Raw genomic sequence first — 15,730 nt, forward strand, 5'->3', positions numbered from 1 at the left:
ACATTTATAATTCAAGTAACGCATAGTTGATGCACCATGCGCCCGATGTCACTCCAGCACGTTGGAAAGGGCACACTCAAAAGTTGCGCGGTAGCTCCACCCCGGCGCCTCTGCCAGCCGCCCGGCGCCGGCCCTCGCCGCCCACGCCACGCCCGCATCTGGAGCCCGGAGCCCGGAGCCGGAGCCGCACCCTCAGTTCAAAGTTGCAGCGCCGCACAACGAGTACGCCGAAGAGACAGAAACCGCACCCGAAAAACAGTGGGGAAAAAAACACTCCTCTCTCCCTCCCAGCTCAGAAATTTCCCCTCCACTACCACTCCAAACCTAGGCTTCCCGGCGCCGCGCCCCTCCCCGCCCCGCCGCGGCCGGTCCCCTCCCTCCCCGCCACTCGTAGTCTGCTGCTCGGCTTCGGGGAGCACCCACCTAGGCTTTCCCGGCGCCGCCGCGCCCCGCCACGGCTGGCTCCCTCCCTCCCCGCCACTCGTAGTCTGCTACCTGGCTTCGGGGAGCGCCAACCTAGGCTTCCCGGCGCCGCGCCCCCGCGCCCCGCCGCGGCCGGTCCTCTCCGTCCCCCGCCACTCGTAGTCTGCTGCGCGGCTTCGGCGGCGGCGGCGGCTCTCCTCTCTCGTGGGCAGTGGAGTGGAGATCCACACGGGCTTTGGTTGGTTTCGTGTCCATTTTTGTTGGTAAGTAATCTTAAGCTCACTTGGGATAGGAATAGGATTCTCTTGTCCTAAGAGTTGGTTCGTCTCTCAATCGAACCAAGTAGTAATTTCTGTCCACTCAATTCTTAGTTGTGGATTTGTGTGCTGCGCAGTGGTTCGGTTAGCTTATCTGATTAAGTTCTTATTCAGCGCGTGAGGTCGTCATTGGTTTACACCATAGGACTTCTCGGTACATGCCAGTTAAATCGCAGGTGCAGTTTATAGTTTATTTTCCCACACCTTTTGGGGTTCAGGCGTTTAGCTGAATCCCCATTCCCCAACCAAATGCCCCTGCACTGGAACAAGGCAATATACACAGTGACGTAGAGAGTTCTCAATAGGAGCACAGCTGGAACTTCCATTAGCTAGCTTGTCTGCAACAACCATATGCCCATAACAATTTGGTTGGGGTTGGTAAGGGGAGCATGAATGGGAGAGAAGGTACAATGTTAGGATAGCTTAGCATACATTCGAAGTTTCCTGTTCTGGAGTTGGCTGATACCTAACTGTTTTATGCTGTTGTCGTAATGAAAACAAACTCTATTGAGCTGGCATGGCTCCATCCTTGCTTAGCGCTGCGATGACATCCTAGTGGAAAAAGTGTTGGACTTGTGAGAAGCAAGACCAGTTACTATAGTTGTATCCACTTATCTCCCAAGTATTTGTTCACTAATCTGACCTCTGCTAGCAGCTACAATCTTAAATGGATAAAGTGACTAACCAGACATACTGCACTCTGATTTTCAGTAATGATAATCACGTCCTTACATGTGACAGTTAAAATGACTAATCAGAATACTTCATTCCAACTTTCAGATATGATTATCACGCCCTTACACCTTATAGTTGGTTCTTTTGAAATAAATTTACTTTTGCAGTGCTTGTGAGATAACACTTAGAAATCCTGTGCAGTTTGCCCCACAACACAAAAAAGATCCTGAGCAGTTATATCAACATTTCTTCATTCACATGAAATGTCACTTCTTAGTAGATTCTTCTACAAGAGGCCTCCTGATGGACTACTGGAGTTTGTTGACAGGATCTATGGTATGCATGGAGAATTTTACTATATTGATCGCCTTCTTAGATCAATGTAACTTATTTATGACAGCTCAACTAATCGCATCTTTTGGCATTGTACAGTTTTTGATTCATGCTTCAGCACTGAAGTTTTGCCTCAGGGAATGTACCCAGTGTATTTAAATGGGATTCTTACAGAGTTGCATGAAGAGCATGTAGAATCCTCATTTCTGGCAATTAACTTCAGAGATGGAGATAAGAGAAGCCAGCTTGCTGATATACTACGTGAATACAACGTTCCAGTCATTGATTACCCCCGTCATTTTGAGGGCTGTCCTGTGCTTCCTTTATCTCTTATTCAGCATTTCCTTCGAGTCTGTGAGCACTGGTTATCCAGTGGGGCCAATCAGAACATTATCTTACTCCATTGTGAAAGAGGGGCCTGGCCATTGTTGGCTTTTCTTTTATCTTGTCTTCTCATCTACAAGAAATTGAACAGCGCTGAGCATAAAACTCTGGACATTATTTACCGTGAGGCACCTAAAGGGTTCCTACAGCTCTTTTCTGCCCTTAATCCAATGCCATCTCAACTCCGTTACATGCAGTATGTAGCCAGAAGAAATATATCTCCACAGTGGCCTCCAATGGAAAGAGCACTCTCTTTGGATTGCCTGATTCTTCGAGCGATTCCAAGTTTTGATTCTGATAATGGATGCAGGCCATTAGTCCGCATTTTTGGGCGAAATCTTCTTGGCAAGAATGCTAGCATGACCAACATGATTTTTTCCATGCCAAAGAAGAAATCTCTTCGGCACTATCGGCAGGTAGGTGACATGGAATTCAACATGAACAATTCAGTTGCTTTCTGTCACTCTATTTTGAGATGACATCAGTTGGGAATGTCTTAATGCAGGAGGATTGTGATGTGATAAAAATTGACATACAATGTCTAGTCCAGGGAGATATTGTTCTGGAGTGTGTACATCTCGATCTTGATCCAGAGAAGGAAGTCATGATGTTCAGGATAATGTTCAATACTGCTTTTATACGTTCAAATGTATTGATGCTGAATAGCAATGATGTGGATATACTCTGGGGTTCAAAAGAGCGATATCCGAGGAATTTTAGAGCAGAGGTAAATCGATGCATATACTCTTTGAAATTGCCCTGGACTAAAATGGATCACTGACACAAATTTAAAAACGTAGGTGCTGTTTTGTGAAATTGGGGGCATATCTCCCCCAAGGGCTCCAACAGCAACACTCAATGGTGACGTGAAGGGTGGTTTACCAGTTGAAGCCTTTTCAGCTGTTCAAGAACTCTTCAATGGAGTTGACTGGATTGAAAGCAGCGATGATGCTGCCTATTGGTTGCTCAAAGAATTCTCAGCAAACTCGCTGCAAGAGAAATTTCAAAAGCTTATACTCAATGACATGAAAGAGATCTCGAGAATGCAAGCTAAAGTTGGTCTACAGATGCCACTGATGTCTCCACTTGATTCTGATGAAGAAAAGTATTCTGTGGCTTCTGATTCTGTTTCTTCAGCTGATCATGAGAAGGTTCAGCATGGTGGAAACTCATCTGACTCAGAGAATATTGATCGTGATCATACAACTGAAGATTTTGAATCCAGTGGTATAATGACTTCTTGCATGAACCAATTTCTACTTTGTAACTTATTGATCATGTTATTCAATCTATATGAGGTTCCCTTTAGGAGAGAAATATTGCTTTGCATTGCTGTCAATCTATATGAGGTTCCCTTTAGGAGAGAAATATTGCTTTGCATTGCTGTGCATGGTGCCCTATACATTTCAGGGTCGCATCACTATCCTCCTTAGTGTATTTGTCTTCTATTAACCTTTTTGTTTAATTATTAAAAATCTGATTCTAAACTATCACATTTTGCAGCTACTCTCTCAATGAACAGTTCATCCCTGCCTCCCCAGCCTCAACCACCTCTGCCTCCTCATATGGTACCTTCTACCCTTGCTTCGCCTGTGTTGGCAACCGGGCCAAGTGAACCCCTAATAGAATCACTGCAGGAGCTACCAAGTAACAGGTCTCCATCATCACAACCCGCTCCACCGCCACCTCCACCGCCGGCACCGCCACTGCCACAAAGTGGTAGGAAACCTGGTTCATCTTTGCCGCCATCACCAAGTGAGAGTAAACATGTTCTCTCATCACCGTCACCTCCACCACCGCCACCGCCACCTCGGGTTAGCAGTGTAGGTCCTTCACAGCCACCGCCATCGCCACCGCCGCCACCACCACCTCGGATTAGCAGTGTAGGTCCTACACAGCCTCCACCACCACCGCCGCCGCCGCCGCCAAGTGGAAGAAAACATATTATGTCAACACCACCACCGCCACCGCCGCCGCCGCCACCTCCTCGAATTAGCAGCGTGCCTCCTTCACAGGCTCTGCCCCCGCCCCCGCCCCCCACCGCCACTGCCAAATTCTGGGGCAGCAAAACAGCAAAATGTTTGTGCAGCTCCACCACCACCGCCACCTCCGGCTCCTGGAATAGCTAGGCCACCCCCTCCTCCTCCCCCTCCCTCTTCTAGTAAAGCACCTACAGCTGCTTCTGGTACTTCTTCAAAAGGACCACCTCCGCCTCCGCCTCCACCTGCTACTTCTTCAAGAACTTCTGGCCCTTCTGTTCCACCCCCACCCCCACCCCCACCACCCCCAGGTTCTAATAAAAAAACTCCTCCAGCCCCACCGCCACCTCCCCTAATGACAGGAAAGAAAGTGCCTGTGCCCCCACCCCCACCACCTCAAGCACCAAAACCTCCTGGAGTTGTACCTCCAAAACCTCCTGGAGTTGTACCTCCACCACCACCAAGCTCAAAGATCTCAAATGCACCAGCACCACCTCCATTATTGGGAAGGGGTCGAGGCAACGCAACTGGACCAACTAAAGGCCGTGGCATTGGTTTGGCACAGCAAAGTAACCCTCCCAAGAAGGCTTCACTGAAGCCTCTACATTGGGTGAAAGTCACGAGAGCAATGCAAGGGAGTCTCTGGGCTGACGCCCAAAAGCAAGGGAATCAGGCTAGGTAGCTGCTGTGGACATATTTTAATTTTATAGCATGATTTTCTATTCAAGTATTCATAACATGTCATCACATCGTTTTGCATCTGTTGGTTTACTATTGAATGCTTACATTTCTCATACCACCAGTTTATTAAATATGAAATATGTTATTTATGAACACAAACCTTTGATTAAATGAACTGATTGTAGAATGTGCTATATTTTTTCATCATATATGTATCTTTGATTCTGGACTGGTAGCTTCTTTTAGTTATTTAAGCTATGGAAGGTCTTAAAGGCTTTGTTGTTGTTGTTGTAAGCTATGGAAGGTCTCTCCACTAAAGCTGTGTTCACTTTTGCACTGTTTGTCAGGGCTCCTGATATCGATTTATCCGAACTGGAGAGCTTGTTCTCCACTGCAGTTGTAACCAGCACAAGTGAAAAGGGGGCAACAAGACGTGGTTCAGCTATTAACAAGCCAGAAATTGTTCACCTGGTATGAAAATTTTCCATTTCTTTGTTGTAACATTTTCTCAAAACTCCTAAAAGCTCAATTGTTCTCCCTATCTGTGGGAAAAATGGTTTGTTTAATGTAGAATGCTTCAAGGTTGTTCTCCTGCTGCTACAGAAATCGATTGTTTCCTGTCACATTTATTTCATAACCTGAAAGCAATGGAATTGCACGGTAAATTAATAGATTGATTAGAGGCCAATAGGCAGGGGTACATATATAGGCAAGGAGGACCCTGGGTTGGTTTATAGAAGTAAGATCACTGTCGGATCTCCTGGCCTAATACAATAGCAATGAATCTATAATAATAACCATAACGGGCCTATAGCCCAAGTGCACATATGCGGTTGTCTAACATAACCTTTTCCTTTATTATTTGTTATGTCGTAACTTTGAAACTCAGACTGTCTTATTATTCTTGACAAAACTACTGCATGCCATATGAAGACCACTCTTTCTTCTATGAATCAATTTATACTTTTTCTATGTTTGCATTAGCTGAATTAAACTAGCCCATGTGAGGTTTATTAGTTCCATTAACAACACTGGTATGGAAATACAGGATGGTTCATTAGTGTTGCACATACGGTGCAAACCTGCTGCCATTGTTGCTCTCTTTTATGTGGTTATTCCTTTTTCCTTGGCATCTTATTACTTTGTATTTCCTCCGGCCACAAAAAAAAAGAACATCAACACATTCACCTAATGCAGCTTTATCATTATTCATTAATTTCCATTATAGTATATTTATGAAATCTGACAACTGATATTACAAAAATACTTTTTGAGCCAAATGTACACATATGCTTGTAAAACTCCTGCCCTGAACACTAGTAAAGATATGGATGGCCAAATTCAATTATGTGACTTCATACATCTCAAAATGTTGAATCTTTTGTGATTAAAGGGAGTGCTGGTTTCATATTTAGCTTCCTTGTATTTTCCCAGCATTCATTTTGAACATGGCATGGCCCCACAAACACAACTGTGACCATTTATGACATTATAAACACATCCAATCTCAAATTGTTTGTTGTCTGATTTCATGGTCTCCAAATTATAGGTCAATTTAGAACTAATTGATTTCATGGTCTCCAAAGTGTCACCTTTGTGACTGGATGGAATATATGTGATGATTTCAATTACTTGTGATTTTCCTTCCATTTTAGTATGTTGAATAAATGACAAGATACCAAGAAATGTTATGTGGTGGTCTTTGGACAAACATAAAGTCCCATCAAAGTACGTGACCCTCATCAAGGACATGTACAACAATGTTGTGACTAGTGTTCGAACAAACGATGGTAACACAGATTGCTTAAAGGGCATACCCAGTGCAGCGCTCTGTGCGGGGTCTGGGGAAGGGTGTCAGTGGCAAGCCTTACCCTCGCCTATGCAATGCGAGGAGACCGCGACTCGAACCCGGGACCTTCCGGACACAAGCGGTAAGACTTTACCGCTTGCACCAGGCCCCCGGTTAAAATTGGACTTCATCAAGGGTCAGCCTTACGCCCGTATCTCTTTGCCTTGGTAATAGATAAGGTTACCAGGAACATACAAGGGGATATCCCTTGGTGTATGTTGTTCGCTGATGATGTAGTGTTAGTGGACGAAAGCCAGGCGGGAGTAAATAGGAAACCAGAGTTATGGCGGCAGACGAGTCTAAAGGCTTTAGATTGAGCAGAACTAAAACCGAATACATGAGATGCGACTTTGGTGGAGTTGTACATGAGGAGGGAGATGTGAGTTTGGAAGGTCAAGTAGTGCCGAAGAAGGATACCTTTCGGTATCTGGGATCGATGCTACAAAGGGATGGAGATATTGATGTGGACGTTAGCCATAGAATCAAAGCAGGGTGGATCAAGTGGCGACAAGCTTCTAGCATTCTCTGTGACAAGAGGGTATCACAAAAGCTAAAAGGCAAGTTCTATAGAACGGCGATTAGACCGGCTATGTTGTATGGAGCAGAATGTTGGCCTACAAAGATTTGACATGTTCAACAACTGAGTGTTGCAGAAATGCGTATGTTGCGATGGATTTGCGGTCACACAAGAATGGACCGAGTTCGGAACAATGATATACGTGATCGCCTAGAGGTAGCACCAATTGAAGAAAAGCTTGTCCAACATCGGTTGAGGTGGTTTGACCATGTTCAAAGGAGACCTCCAGAGGCACCAGTGCATTGTGGAGTCCTAAGCCAAGCTAATAATATGAGAGGCAGAGGAAGACCGAAATTGACATGGGGGAGGCAATAAAAAGATATTTGAAAGCTTGGGATATATCTAGAGATCTATGTTTGAATAGGAGTACTTGGAAAGCAGCTATTGAAGTGTCTGAACTGTGACTTGGGGCTCTTGGTGGGTTTCAACTCTAGCCTACCTAAGGCTGGACGAAAAACTCGAAGCTCGTTAGCTCGCTCGGCTCGTGGCTGGCTCGACTCGGCTCGGCTCGGCTCGTTATGATAACGAGCCGAGCGGAGCCAAGATTTTAGCTCGTTAGCTATAACGAGCCAACTCGAGCCAGCTTGCGAGCCGCTCGCGAGCTAAACGAGCCAAGCTTCCAAGAAAAAAAGTATCATTTAAAGTTGTTAGATGCATGAATACTATAGTATTTTATTATATTTGTATATATATTAGCACATATTAATTTTTTTATTCGATTTAAGGTTGTTAGATGCATTTCTTTTGTATTATTATTATTCTCAAACTTTAGATAAATGCAAATATTATATTTTGTGTATTTTTTTATACTTGGCTCGCGAGCTTAACGAGCCAGCTCGAGCTTTTAACGAGCCGAGCCGAGCTGGCTTTCTGGCTCGTTAGGATAATGAGCCGAGCTGAGCTAGCTCGTTATTTTAACGAGCCAGAACGAGCCGAGCCGAAACGAGCCGAGCCGGCTCGTTATCCAGCCTTAAGCCTACCCCAACTTGCTTGGGATTGAAAGGCTATGTTGTTGTTGCTGTTATTGTTGTATTAGTATGTTGAATAAATATTCCACTGTTCAATAGAGAACAGTCTAATTGTTTGTGAGTATCATTTCAGGTTGACATGCGACGAGCAAATAATTGTGAGATAATGCTTACGAAAATTAAAATGCCTCTACCTGATATGATTGTGAGTTCACTTCCTGGTCCAACCTGTCTCTACTAGTAATAAAAGTGGGCAATACTCCAGTTTCAGTTTGTGATACGTTGATGACTCTTAGTGACTGCTGTTATTCAGTGTACCTGCCATGTTAACCCTAAAATGTATCATAATCAATTGATTTTGTAGTATATAAAAAATCATAGCAACATTGGCACTACACTCCCTACATTATATCATAATTTCATAGATCAGACCATTCTTTATTGGTGCATGGTAAAAGTATCAACTTGAATGTTTTTTGTTTCTCTTTGCTAATACTGGCATATGTGATCATTAGTTGTTAAAGCCATTGCTGAGCTGTATGATTTCTAGATGCATGTTTTGTTTCTTAGGTAATTTGTCACACTTTTGACATTGCACATTGTTTTATGTTGGCACTTCCAATAAATCCCCGCCAGTCTTTGCTAATACTGGCATATGTGATCATTATTTGTTAAAGCCATTGCTGAACTGTATGATTTTTAGATGCATGCTTTTGTTTCTTAGGTAATTTGTCATACTTATGACATTGCACATTGTTTTATGTTGGCACTTCCAATAAATCCCTGCCAGTCTTTGCTAACACTGGCATATGTGATCATTATTTGTTAAAGCCATTGCTGAACTGTATGATTTTTAGATGCATGCTTTTGTTTCTTAGGTAATTTTTCATACTTACGACATTGCACATTGTTTTATGTTGGCACTTCCAATAAATCCCTGCCAGTCTGGTTCTTATTTTGTACTCCCACATAATTTTGTTTTATGATTGTGTCTGGCAGAATGCAATTTTGGCTCTGGACACTTCTGTTCTTGATAATGACCAAGTGGAGAATCTCATTAAGTTTTGCCCTACAAAGGAAGAGATCGAGATGTTGAAGGTAATTCTTTTCACATGTTTTCTGTACTCACCTTATGATTTGACTTGCTTTCCTAATCAGAATTTGACATGTTTTTTTTATCATAAATGTGTGTCCTTTCCTTGTCTCACATTTCAGGGTTATAATGGCAACAAAGAAATGCTTGGGAAATGCGAACAGGTGAATTGTGTTTTGTTTCACACAGTGCCTCCTTTTTTTTTTTGGGGGAAAGGATCTCCTTTATGTGTTGATGGAAGCTTTAAACTACAATGTAGTTCTTCCTGGAGCTGATGAAAGTTCCACGTGTAGAGGCCAAGCTAAGAGTTTTTGCTTTCAGAATTACTTTCTCAACACAGGTTTGGTGAACCCCCAGCCAACTTGCCTGAAATATGTGTCTCCTCCATAATTTTGTAGTATGTCTGTATGTGATTGTAATAATTGACCTTTTCGCAGGTAGATGAGCTAAGAACTAACCTAACCACCATAAACGATGCAACAAAGGAGGTATGGTGATACTCTGTTACAATATTGAGATATGTTATACCCATGTGCTGGCTTAATGGCTTCGATTTATGCAGGTCAAAGAGTCTCTGAAGTTACGACAGATAATGCAGACCATTCTCACACTGGGGAATGCACTAAATCAAGGGACAGCACGAGGTATTTTAGGAAGGTGCTTCTATGCTTCACCCCCTGGGAGTTCCACCAACCTAAAGCACAAAGTCAAAAGTGAATTTGAATGATTCACCCCTTGGAGTGCTTCAAGATTTGTGCGACTCACATTAAACGGGTGAAGCATAGAAGCAAGTTCCTATCAAATAACTGCAGAGAAGTCATATGCAATTCCTTTTCTCTGAGAACTTTCCGTGATGCCCTTGTCTGTGGATTGATTGAACAGGATCTGCTGTTGGCTTCAGATTAGACAGCCTTCTTAAACTGTCGGATACTCGAGCTAGAAATAATAAGATGACGCTGATGCATTATTTATGCAAGGTATTCACTTGTCACTGAGATTTGTTATAAATGTACTGTTGCCACATGCTTAATCAGTTAATCACCTTACAGGTCTTTACTACTGAACACATGTTACATACTTCATGATCAACTTTTGTTAGATATGAACATTACTACATTAGTGTGCCCCTAGCCTCTCTTGTCTAATATGGCAGAGCACACAAGATTGTACTCCAGTGGGCACTAGCCCTTCTACATGCTGATGTGGTGCTAATTCTGAATCACACTTATGACTCGTTTATATTTAATAAGCTTCATTAATCATTATCCATGAGAAGGCTTAGATCCCCTGATTATATCACTATTATTGATGCCCCATGTGGCTATGTATTTATTTCCATTCTCTTTCTTTTCCCTTTGGTGACTCATGTTGGGTTTTAACTCTGGCCTACTGCAACTTGCTTGGCGCTAAAAGGCTTTCTTTTTTGTTGATTCCCAGCATATGTATTATACTCTATTCATAATTTGGACCAACGATTAGTCAAATTATATGCATACTTAGTGCACAAAAGTTATATGCATGGATTAATGTATCAAATATCTCTTAAGATGACATCGATTGTAGCACTTGGTGCTATATTGTAAAGAGATTAGTGGTGAAAATATTACCTCTAAAGAGTTCTTTTCAAATTCTAATACTCTTACTAAAAACAAACGGTGGGGGTATAAATGATTTTGTTGTAGTCATGGACTCATGCTACATGTGTTTAGTATCTATTTGGTACATGGTAGCTCGGTGTTTTTTTTAAAAAAAATATAGATTAGTAACTGTTTATCTCTAGAATTGACAAAAACTGATACAACAGACAACAATGCTAGGATTTTCCAAATACCCCAAAGGTCAATTGTCACCATATGTCCTTGATATGTCAATTGCCTTAAGCGGTCAATGGATTCGCTTTGTAACAGTTAGACACTAAGATCTTACCATATCAGCTTGTATTAAATGTGTGCCTATACAAAGCTTGCTTTAAGTTTACAGTTGTAGCAGTCCAACCAGATTCAGACATGTATTTGTTGACCTTGAACTATTTTCTTTTGAGAATATCTCCCATGCAAGTTACAGTCCCTGGGGAGGTGGTGGTCAAGGGTCGCTTGTGTACTTCAAAGGTTTCAGAAAGTCAATGGCAAATGTCTGAAAATCTGACCAAAGTTTTGGCTAAAGCTTGCTGGGCGGGTTTATGTCGAGTTATCGTTAAGATATTGTGAGCTAGACTGCTTTTCCGGCTTTCAAACGAGTTGTCGGTGAGCTAGATTGATTTTCCCTGCTTTCAAACGAGTTATCTGGTCCTGACTAACTTTACCTGGTTAACTACAAAGTATGGTTTTAGTCAGAAATATGGGTGCTTCCCAGTAAACTGTGTCCAGGTACTAGTCTTGTTCTAGTTATCCAAACACGTGCTATATAGGTGGGCAACTGGCCACTGTGCTACTTTTGTTTTACATCATAAAAACCACACATGCTTGTAAAAGTGGCCTGGCATGCTAATGTTCCACATCGTATACTGCCAATCAATGAATAGTACCTACTTTTAACTCAGTTTCATGGCAACTCCACTTTGCTCTTTACATGCCAGATTTATTCATCTGCTTTGTGGCTGTTAGTCTGTCATTTTTTTCATTCATAATTTAGCTAACTTCTTTCCATTTCTATACATGCTAGCTTCTTGCTGAGAAAATGCCTGAACTTCTTGATTTTGACAAAGACCTAATTTATTTGGAAGCAGCTTCCAAGGTATTTCAATCAACTTATCGATTGCACTTCTGGGTGAATAGTAAGCTTTCTACTCATCAAGTATGTTACGAAAAAATTGAATTTGTTAATCCCCACAGATCCAACTGAAATTGCTTGCGGAAGAAATGCAAGCAATAAACAAAGGTCTTGAGAAGGTGGAGCAGGAGCTAGCTGCTTCGGAAAGTGATGGTGCAATTTCAGTTGGCTTTCGTAAGGTATGGTAGGGTTTGTCTCTTCTTTTAGGAGTTGCTGGATGACTGAACTTAAATCAGTTTACGTCAATACATCACTTCAAGATGGTTTAGGGTTAATCTATTAGGCAGAAATGCAGGTTCATGTCCCCAGATCTTGCACTCACTATTGTATTTTTTCTTCCTGTTCTTACCCTGCCACCTCAGAGGCTTTAACTGTAGTGGGCCTCTCCACCAGTGCTGAAATATGAGCAGTTTGTGTGCGTGTGTGTGTTTTTCCTGATTTGTAGTTTTATATTTATAGCAGTAAAGTTGCTGTAAATGTAAATGTTCAACATACTTGTGAGTTGTGACAAGTGCCTATGCGCACCTCAAGTAAATTTACATGTGTAGTAGCCTAGTAGGTGTACAATAATGATGACTTCTTTACTGACTGAACTAAGATTGGTTGTACAGGCATTGAAAAGCTTTCTTGATGCAGCAGAAGCTGAGGTTAGGTCCCTCATTTCCTTGTATGCTGAAGTGGTGAGTCACTGCCATAAAAAGTATTTACCCTGTTTTCCTGTTCTTGTTATAGATTCTGATATTTTAGTCTTGCAGGGAAGAAATGCTGATTCGCTAGCTCAGTATTTTGGTGAGGATCCTGCACGCTGCCCGTTCGAGCAAGGTATATTTTAGCGTTTGTTGTGTTTAAACGTTTTACTAGACGTTGGCTCATTGGTTTCTTAGTTAGACACATTTACATTATTCATGCTAATCCCATCTGAACATGCAGTGATGGAAGTCAATACCAATCAAATTTTCTTTGAACAGGATATTTAAGCAAAAAATGACCTTTGAGTAACCTAATCTTGATTACCCCACTAGGACACCATAGGCTTCAGTTTGCGCATTACATTATGTCAAACATAATTCTGCTTCTTTTATCAAAACTGCAACTTTTTTATTCTTTAGCCCCTTGAGTACTTTTCTACTGATTATCTTCTTTTATCCAAACTGTAACTTTTTATTGAAGTTGCTAATATCGGCGACTGGTTAGCTACTTAAGTTGATCTGACTGCCTGAGCTCCTTCAGTTTCCCTGCGAACTGAACCATCATACTTTGTATGATTGACACGAATCAATTTTGTTGCACAGCTGTATGTAGTTCTTATGTTTACCTGACCAATTATTGCTCTTTTATTTACAGTGACATCAATTTTGGTTATTTTTGTGAATATGTTCAAAAAATCACGTGATGAAAATGCTCGAAATGCGGAGGCTGAGAAAAAGAAACTGGAAAAGGAAAAGGAAAAGGCAAGTGTGTCTGCTAAATAAGGTTTGGAATGAGACTACTGCTATGCCAAAGTAACATCTTTGTGTAGCTGGAGTGCTGGACTGTGACGAGGACCTGCAGTATAATTTGCGGTAGTGCAGAACCTGCTTTGAAATCTTCAGTATGCACTGAGGTGTCGTGCCAGGAATCTCGTTATCTGGTTGCCATCCATTAAATGGTAGGCTCTAAACTGCCGCTCCCCATATATATCGCTGCATGTATTTTGGTGATTGCTGTCTGCATTAATTTTGCACCCACGGATGCAGTTTTGTACTCCTTCCGTTTCAAATTATATTTCACTTCGTTGTCAAAAAAAAAAAAAAAATTATATTTCACTTGGGCTTTGTCCTTAGTCAAAATCTCTAACTTGGACCAAGTTTAAAAAAAATACATTATCATCTACAAGTTTAAGTAAAAAATGCACTTTTAAAATATATTGTGTGGAGAATTTAACCAAACAAATTTGATGTGATAGATTTTGTGCAATTTTCTATGAACTTGATGAAAGTTAAAAAGAAGTTTGACTTAGGAAAAAGCTAAAGTGAACTATAACTTGAAGTTTATATGAAGTTGTAGGTTTCATACTGAATTCAAATAACATTTGGGTCATTTCACATACTCATGATATCCAGCCCCATACTTTTTTCCTCTTTTGTGCAGGTTACCTTTGCAAATTCCAAGGTCTTGGAGCTTTCGTGCTCATCTCCAGTGAGAATGTATGAACAGATGACTGAACAAACGTACGGACGCCACGGCTGCTGTAGTTTTTGCGTGTAAATATAACGGTTACTGGAGTATAGCTGGCTTATCTGTACATAAAATTAGGCCAAAGGCCCCAAGCGGGGACGAAGAAAACAACACGAGTGTTCCCCTTTTTTTTGGAAAATAAACGAGTTTTGTACAATGTTGCTGTGTTAGCAAAGAACAAACGACTAGAACAAATCCTTTGCATTTCATACATTTATCCATTGCGAGGCATGTTACTGTTTATCCCACTACTTGATTTTTAACACTTTTTTGAAACTATTTTCAAATATGACATTGTTTTTTTTTAAAAAAAAACTAGCACTTTTGGCCGCGTTTATTCGCATGGCGCGGTGAAATCACGTTGACGTGTCATGCATGGGGCGCGGTAGGAGTGATGACATAGGCCCTGTTCGCTCATATTCGGTTTGTTCGACTTCTTTTTTCAGCTGGAACAGTGTTTTTCTCTTACACCAGTTCAGTCGGAACAGTGTTTTCAGCCAGTTTCAGTCAAGTTTCAGATCAGCGAACGGGGTCATAGCAGCGACCAGGAATGCTGAATGCTGACGTGGCCGGGGTTGCCACGCCGCGGATCAGGCGCTGCACTGACGTGCCGTGGAGAATTGCGCGGTAATGGTGAACGCTGCAGAGAAGAGGGCGTTGCTTGGAGCCGCAGTGGAAAAGGCATGTCAGACGACAAGGACTGCATGCTAGCTGTAAGTGCGAAATGTGGTGTGAGCCTAGCTCGCAGCGCCGCTTCGGTGGGAAAAGGCCAAAAGGCAAAGGGTGAGCGGATCGTATGCAAACTGCAACCATTGCTGTGGAGAGGAGACGATGGACCTTCAACAACAATAGCAAGCTGATGCGGCTGCTAGCTAGTATGAAGCTATGAAGCACACATGGATGTGGAGCAAGCGGCAGCTAGCTGGGTTAAAGCTGCAAAACTAAGCGTCAACGTGGTTGCTAATTGCTAGCCACCAGCTATACAATGATCGAATGTTGTTTAATTTGATGAAGAACCATTTCACCACTTTAGGAATAAACTCTGTCGTCTTTATCTTAAAAAAGGAATAAACTCTTGGATTGTATATATGTTTGTGGTTTTGAACGAGTTACCTATATATGGTAAAACGCAATTTGGACCACTGGTTATAAATAGTACTCCATCCGTCCGAAAAAAAATGTAATTATAGGATCCATATCAGCCAAACTGACTCAAGTTTGATCAAATTTATAGCAAATATTACTTAGCATTTATGTGTTCAAATACATTTATTATGAAAATATATTCTATAACTATTCCAATGGTACTTATTTTGTATCATGAATGCTAATACCTTTTTTATATAAATTTAGTCAAAGTTTAAACTATTTGACTCCTCGAGAATTACATTTTTTTTACGGAAGGAGCGTGCAGTAGTAATATATAATTGAAGCATGGTTCACAACATTCAAAGATTTTGGATTA

At 41.8% G+C, this 15,730-nt stretch overlaps 1 protein-coding gene across 1 annotated transcript; it reads left to right on the forward strand.

Moving 5' to 3' along the window:
• Positions 1 to 204: 204 nt before the first annotated feature.
• Positions 205 to 14,525, forward strand: LOC136501727 (formin-like protein 3). The gene is given in 22 exon segments (XM_066497251.1): positions 205 to 686; positions 1,617 to 1,751; positions 1,848 to 2,548; positions 2,638 to 2,859; positions 2,933 to 3,359; positions 3,636 to 4,164; positions 4,166 to 4,789; positions 5,140 to 5,263; positions 8,320 to 8,391; positions 9,186 to 9,284; positions 9,402 to 9,443; positions 9,539 to 9,619; positions 9,717 to 9,767; positions 9,842 to 9,923; positions 10,162 to 10,256; positions 11,941 to 12,012; positions 12,111 to 12,227; positions 12,660 to 12,728; positions 12,804 to 12,870; positions 13,393 to 13,499; positions 13,568 to 13,696; positions 14,179 to 14,525. Coding segments are annotated over 20 exon segments (3,780 nt in total). The 5' UTR covers positions 205 to 686; positions 1,617 to 1,678; the 3' UTR covers positions 13,694 to 13,696; positions 14,179 to 14,525.
• The last annotated feature ends 1,205 nt before the right edge of the window (positions 14,526 to 15,730 follow it).

The sequence above is a fragment of the Miscanthus floridulus genome, chromosome 13 (assembly GCF_019320115.1).
Source record: "Miscanthus floridulus cultivar M001 chromosome 13, ASM1932011v1, whole genome shotgun sequence".
Classification (NCBI taxonomy): Eukaryota; Viridiplantae; Streptophyta; class Magnoliopsida; order Poales; family Poaceae; genus Miscanthus; species Miscanthus floridulus.